General features: G+C 42.1%; 1 protein-coding gene across 3 annotated transcripts in view; it reads left to right on the forward strand.

The window, feature by feature from the left end:
* The window catches only part of SPATA6L (spermatogenesis associated 6 like), a 49,202-nt gene extending 42,752 nt beyond the window's left edge, over nucleotides 1-6,450 (forward strand). For 2 of the 3 annotated variants that reach the window (XM_023509123.1, XM_012813178.1), the window contains 3 exons: nucleotides 112-299; nucleotides 4,846-4,936; nucleotides 6,348-6,438. In XM_023509123.1, the coding sequence (XP_023364891.1) occupies nucleotides 112-299; nucleotides 4,846-4,936; nucleotides 6,348-6,437 (369 nt within the window). In that variant the 3' untranslated portion in view covers nucleotide 6,438. Of the gene's footprint in view, nucleotides 1-111; nucleotides 300-4,845; nucleotides 4,937-6,347 lie in introns of all 3 variants that reach the window. The other variant, XM_023509121.1, reaches the window with a different exon arrangement.
* The last annotated feature ends 563 nt before the right edge of the window (nucleotides 6,451-7,013 follow it).

The following is a 7,013-nucleotide window of genomic DNA, read 5'->3' on the forward strand; positions in this document are numbered from 1 at the left end:
AGTCTTATCATTTTACCCCTAGTTCTCTTGTTTGTTCCCCCACCCCTAGCTCTAAACTCAGTAAATAAATCACAAAACTACAGCTAAAGAATAATATGCCTTGTCACCCAGGTTATCAGAGAGCCAGATGAACGGATTGTTTTAAGGAATCCATCACCATCACCTTTAGATTCAAGTAAGTCTGGAATGCTCTCATCCAGTAACCAAGGGGATACCAGTTTCCACCGGGAAACTTCATTTGCCACCTCCCGGCATTCCAGATCTCCCAGCCCTACAGATCAGCTGCTTCTCCAAGAAAGGTCAGTAACAAGTACCCAGTTCTTTGCTTGAAGGGTGCACTGTGGCCCGGCAGAAGTAAAGCCTGGTTATTTATTTCATCAGTTTGCTTTCTTAGGAATATTTAGCTGGTGGCATAATTTTTGTGTGTGGGTTTGTTTGTTTTTGTGACAAGGTCTCGCTGGGTATGGGGGCATCATCATGACTCATTGCAGCCTAAAACTCCTGGACTCAAGGAGTTTAAGGCTTTTCTCTTGCCTTTGGAAAGCATCTCAGGATGCTTGTTATAAATGAGATAGACAACTTTGGCATGGATACTGTTTATCTACCCATTTTTTTGTGTCATAAATTTAAAAACCAAAGCTTTTGATTTCACTGATATAAAAGTTTTCACTATAGAAAGTCTGGAAATTACAAAAAGGGGTGGAAAAAATCACCTATGGTCTTACCCGCCCCCCCCAAAGGTAAATGTCGTTAACATATAGGTTTCTTTTCTTTGTGTCTTTTTCTAGACTTAATTTCTTGACTTGTTTACATTATCGTGACAAATAATAAATATACATTTGCACGTGTCTGGAGGCAGGGCCAGAGAGTGAGAGCAGAAAACTTTATTTGCTTGTACTCTCTAATTAGTAACCATCTAGTTTACCTGAGTTTTGCCGGTTTTAACCCTGAAAGTCCTACATTGTGGGCTGAGTCTCAGGCAAACTAGGACAATTGTGTGAAGTTGCACTGATAATAATATACCAGATTTAGGACAATTTGAATGAAGTGTATACCAACCTGCTATTTTGTCTCTGTTATTTGTGGTGAGAATAAGACATTTCTGTGCCAAATAAAACGAGTGCTTACAAAGGGACTCACAAAAGGGGAAGTTACTTTGGATTCAAGACTTACAGAGAACTGGTTTTAAAGAGAGTTTAAAATCAGCCCATGGTGGTCAGGCGACATGGGCTCTAGTATTTATCTGTCCCTAAGTGCTATGTGATCTCACAGTAATACTTGATCTCTCATACCTCAGTTTCCTCACCTTTGAAATAAGTGTGATGATCAAAGATCCATCCTCTAACAGCCACAAAGTGCTGCTCTGATGCCAAAAGTGGGGAAGGCCAATGGATTCTGTCCATGTGCTTTGTTCATAAACATGTCCTAAACTCCTTACAATCAATGCAGCAAGCTTTTCTGAGAGACTGAGTTGAGTGTACAGTTATTGGCAAGTATCATGTGCAATGTACATGATCACAGCATGTCTGTGCTTTCCAGTGGCTCACACACTAGATGGGAAGGCAGGCCTACTTCCGTGTCAGTAAATATGCGATAGGTTGTGCTATGTACTTAGTAGATATGCAATCCCAATGTAGAGGAAAAAGAGAGCAGTAAGAGATTATTTCTATCAGGATGGAGATCTGGGAAGGCTTCGTTTCTCTTTCAATAAGTTTGTAGGATGATAATGCATTCAGTCAGCCAGCCTTTCCTGAGCACCTTTAGGCAACAGTCTAGGGCTTCTCAACTCTGGCCAACATCAGAATTGTCTCATGTTTACTGAGTGGAAATCAATTGAGAATGGAATCAAGTGTGTGTGTGTTTGTGGGTGTGAGAAATACAGAATATTTGTAGTTATAAGAGTGTGTCAGAAACAGGATTAATAGTTGGTCTAGTTATAAGAATGCGTCAGAAACAGGATTGATACTCATCATGAAAAGGCTAACACTGAAGACATTTTTCCTGACCTATAAAAACTTGCAACCTACCGGATAATGTTGAAAAGAAAAAGTACATGTAGAACTTTCTATAAGGCAGTACTTTGTGAACAGTGCAGACCCAATGCTACTGGAGCATAAAGAAGGAGGATGGTACTTCTGGAATGTTTTGTAGAGATGCCCTTTTCACATGGCCCTGAGGGGAGGGGATTGGTTCATGACAGAGTCATAGGTATTTAGGGTGGGAAGTGGGAGGCAGGGCACTGCAGGGCTCCAGCAGTCAGATGAGTTTGGGAGAATAGTGGGTGCCAGGGCCCAAGGGTTTGAGAGAGATGTGGAAGCCAGCCAAGCTAAAGAGTTTGGGCTTTGCTTGGAAAGGAGTGGGGAGCTTTGCGACTTAGTCACAGGAGTTGGCACAAGTGACTTTAGGTAGAGGAGTCTGACTGCAGAACAGAGTTTTAGCCATCTCTGATGAGACAGCAAATTCCATATGCCCAGGGTCACCCTGAACTGATAACTTTGGACCCAACTGAACTATGAGTCTGTAAAAAACGTTGTGATTTTTTACACAATTGGATCCAGTTGAACTATGAGTCTGTAAAAAGGATGCTACAGTGACACAGAGTAGCACAGCCCCAGAAAGGCCATCCACTTTCTGGATGCCCTTGTTTTAGTCCTCAAAATCCTGCATCCTGGGAAACACTCACGTTCCAAGTAAACCAAGCTAGTCACTCACCTTAATTCCAGAGAAGTGGCCCCTAAGCTTAAGACAGCTTTGAATGCAGGATATATACTTCATATCCTCAGGGAAGAATCCATTCCCCCATTGACTTGAGTGATCACAAAGGCGCTCCAGAGAACTGAAGGCTACCTCACTCACTTGTTCTTTTCACTTCAGCACCATCAGGACCAGTCTCTGTGCCCGTACCAGGAGGGTACATGAATAACACCTCTTGAGTTTCTCCTTGCTTAATGCTTAATGCTGAAGTCAGTAAGGGGATGAGTTGGGAGACAAATTTTGGAAACAAGTTTTTCAGCCCAAGATTGTATTGGAAGAAGTGGAAATCTCTTTAACTATCAGGGTGAAAAATAGCAGTCCCAAAGGAGGAAGGAACCCTCGCAAGCCTGTTCCCTATGTCCAGCATCTGGGCGGCGTCACAGCCCTTCAACACGTATGTGTCCTTTTCCCACTGTGTGAGGGGAAGATGGTCCGGCAGAGAAAGCTGTAACACAGGTGCAGCACTGCTTCTGTCTGTTGACCCCCCGTCCTCAGAGACCTTCAAATGCAGGACAGATTGACATAGCAGCAAGGGTAACAAGTGTTGGAATCATTTCAGCACTAGTTATGCAAGACCCGTGAAAAAGCATTTACAATGTCCAGCTCGTGGCTATTTGTAAATGCTAGCTTTATTTATAGCTTCAAAATATTTCTATTCCTTTCTCTTAAAAATTCTTCAGGAAGCATAGAAATGATGTACATGGACTTTTCTTGAACATTCAGAGTGCTTCAGGCAGTGCTTTCCTTTGCTCGAGGTGTCTTCCCAGGTTGGTAATGGATCTGTATAGGCCCATTCACACTCTTCTTCTTGTCTCCCTGGAAATGAGCGGGCAGACCTGCCACAGAGAGCTGCAATGAGGGGCCCAGACTCGGTCTGGAACCAAGCAGAGGGGCACAGAAGCAACTGGATTTTCACACCTTCCTCTCATTTCCAGTGTTCATATACGTGAACTGAAGACAATGATTTCATCCCAATGGCTAAAATTCTTTAGTTGTTTTTAGAAAACAGTATCGGTGCCTCTCTCCATTATCGAATTACTATATACACTGTTAGCTTTTTTCCCCATGGCATTTTAAAAATCTTTCCTGATAGATACTTTTAGCTTGGTTGTACCTCAGACTTTAGCATTTGGTGTCCATCTCCCTCCCAAACATGAATGAATAAATGAGTGAATGAATGAATTAAATTGTTGAAGAAATATTTATTAAATACTTACTATGATATTCAATACCTACTAGGTCCTGGGATGAGCTATTAATCAAAGAGTTTCAGTCCCAGTTTTTGTTGTTTTTTTTTTGCCTGGGGCTGGGTTTGAACCTGCCACCTCCGTCATATGGGGCCAGTCTCCTACCCTTTTGAGCCACAGGCACGGCCCTTCAGTCCCAGTTTTAGTCTAGGAATAAAGTAGACATTAACCAAAGACTGACAGAATGTCCACTAGCAGAAAGGGTATGAATGAGGCATAGGTGAATGAAACTTCAAGTGTGTTTTATTCTTCAAGGGGAAGGCTGTCTACACAAGAGGGGCTTGGAAAGAACTCTCCTGAGAAGTCAGCATTGGACCAAGCTCTGAAGGGTGGGTAGGAGTTAATAAGAGGAGGGATGGGGGTTGGAAGGAGGAGAGGAGCTATGGCAGATGGCCATGGAAGAGACAATGCCCCATGTTTCAGGAACCAAAAGAGACTTTCAGATCTGTGGTTAAATTTGGAGTCTTGGTAGCCTGTATTAAGTGAGATATAAAATAAATTATAGCAAACAACTGGGTTTAAATTTTATATGAAAACTATTGGATCAAATGTTTAAATGTTAAAGTAAGGTTTACTCATGAGAGAAATATCTTAAGACCCCAGGAAGGTATAAAGGAGGAAAGAATCACTCACAGCCACACCTAAACACAAACCATTCTTAACATCTTGGTTGTTTTTATTTGCCAGGCCTTTTCCTATATGTAGATTTAATAAAGGCATTGAACTCACACTATGTATATCATTTTGCATGTTGCTGTTTTTTCTTATCATTAAGTTTTAAATACCAATCGAGACTGTTACATACTTTCTGTAAGGGTTCTACCCCGTTTAATCTGTTACACAGGTTCCATCCTATTTCTCAGTCCACATGGAAGAAGATCCATGAGCGGGTATGCAATCTTCTGACATCCCACAGAGCTCAGCAGTACAACAAGGTCAGGGTTTCTGGGAACACTAAATCTCTGCTGGCAAAACAATATGGGAACTGGGACTTATAGTCCAGTAAGGGAGATAGACCTTAATCAAGTAACCACAGAAATAAATGCAAAATTGTAATGCTTACTGAGGAGAGTACCTGGTGTCCGAAGAGTGTATGGCGGAGGGAATTCGACTTGGTTGGGAGTCAGGCAGGGCAGGCTCCCCAAGGAAGGGACAGTAGAGCTTAGGTCCGAGATGATGAGCAGCAGTTAATTTGGGGCACAACATTCATCAAGTGGAGGTCCTTTCAAAGGACAAGAAGACAGTTTAACTGGCCTTAAGCTCATTCTTTTCCCTAGGCATATGAATCCCAATCCAGGGAAGAATAGAGTTTGTGTGAGCTGTGTAAAGCCATAGCATGGAAGAAAGTTTTTCTAAAATTTTATAAGATGGCTTTATATGTTTGGCTTTTCTGAAGATGTGGGCAGTGTTTCTGATCCACTAGTAGACATACTTGGTACTTTGTGTCTGCTGCAGGTATATAGCTAAGAGACCTTTCATCAGTTCAGATTTCAAATAAAAGGTTAAGAGCGCCCCCGGTGGCTGAATGTAGCCATGTCATTTAGTTGAACTAGTCATCTTGACTGACTTATTAATTTAATTAATTAATTTATTTTTTTTAAGACTGACATCTTGCTCTGCTGCCCAAGCTGGAGTGCAAGGTGCAGTTGTCTCTCACTGCAACCTTGAACTCCTGGGATAAAATGATCCTCCCATGCCAGCCTTCCCAGTAGCGGGGCCTTTAGGCATGTGCCATGATGCCCAATTTTTTCTATTTTTTAAAGAGATAGCGTCTTGCTCTTGCTCGGGCTTATCTCAAATTCCTGACCAGAGCACTCCTCCTGCCTCGGCCTCCTAGAGTGATTATAGACATGAGCCCCCTTAGTGGCACACCTGGCTAACTTTTAAATTTTTTATGGTAATAGAGTCTCACTATGTTCCCTGGGCTGGTCTTGAACTCCTGGCCTCAAGCTATCCTTTCACCTCAGTCTCCCAAAATGCTGTGTTACAAGTGTGAGCTAGCATGCCTGGCCTACATCTTGACATATTACATACTGACATATGGTATATTTATAGAATGACACTTATAAATGAATATTGATTATCCTAACCATGGGGAGTACTTTATTTCCTTTCTGCAAAGACCTTGGGTTTGCTTTAATTCCAAATCTTTTCAAGTAAGGAATTTCTTAGAAAAAAGAAGAAGAAAGGAAAGAAAGAAAATATCTATATTGCATGTACGTACATAAGCGAACTCCATGTACAGCAAAATGGGATGCACGGACCTCTTAGAGGCAAAACCACACATCGAGTATTACTGACTTCTACATTATGGATGATGTAATTGCTGGATTTGTTTTGTTACAGAAAGATTCAACTGCTGAAGCAAATTATATGCTTGACAAGCCACGCTACCCTCTGAAGAAATATCCACTGCAGGGAGAGAGATATTTTTAAGCTGCTGTCTTTTAGAAGTAAGCAGCTTAAATGCTTCTTCTTATCTTGATTTGCTAAAAGAATTTCAGTTTCCTGAGATCAGTATGCACTAGAAAGTGTGATGGGCAGGAGACATGGAGGGGACCCAAGAACTGTGAGCCCTTCCACTTGGTATGATAGTGACAGGATGTGTGTCTGCTAGCTCTCTTATCTCCTTTTCTGCCCTCCACCTGGCCTCACTCCACTCCTTATCTAAGGGACCCCCTGGCCTTCTTTCAGCTCTGTGGACTTCTTTCCTGCCTTGGGGCCTGTGTACTTGTTTGCCTCATCTGGAATGCTTCCTCCTGACTCTGCCTAGGTAACTTCTATCTGTTTCCTTCAGTTCTCATGACTTCCCATGATACTCCCTCCCCCTTCGACATATACCCTTTAGCACCCTGCACTTTTCTTTCAGAAAGTATGATACAACTTATTGTTATGTGTTTTAGTTGGGTCCGTCATTTAAAATCTGTCTTCTGTGAGAACCTTTATGGGGTCAGGGACTCTGTCTTCATTGCTCTCTACTTCATAAGCAGCATTCAGTGCACTGAAGTAGAA

This window comes from Otolemur garnettii, unplaced genomic scaffold (assembly GCF_000181295.1).
Source record: "Otolemur garnettii isolate 467f Iridium unplaced genomic scaffold, OtoGar3 scaffold00006, whole genome shotgun sequence".
Classification (NCBI taxonomy): Eukaryota; Metazoa; Chordata; class Mammalia; order Primates; family Galagidae; genus Otolemur; species Otolemur garnettii.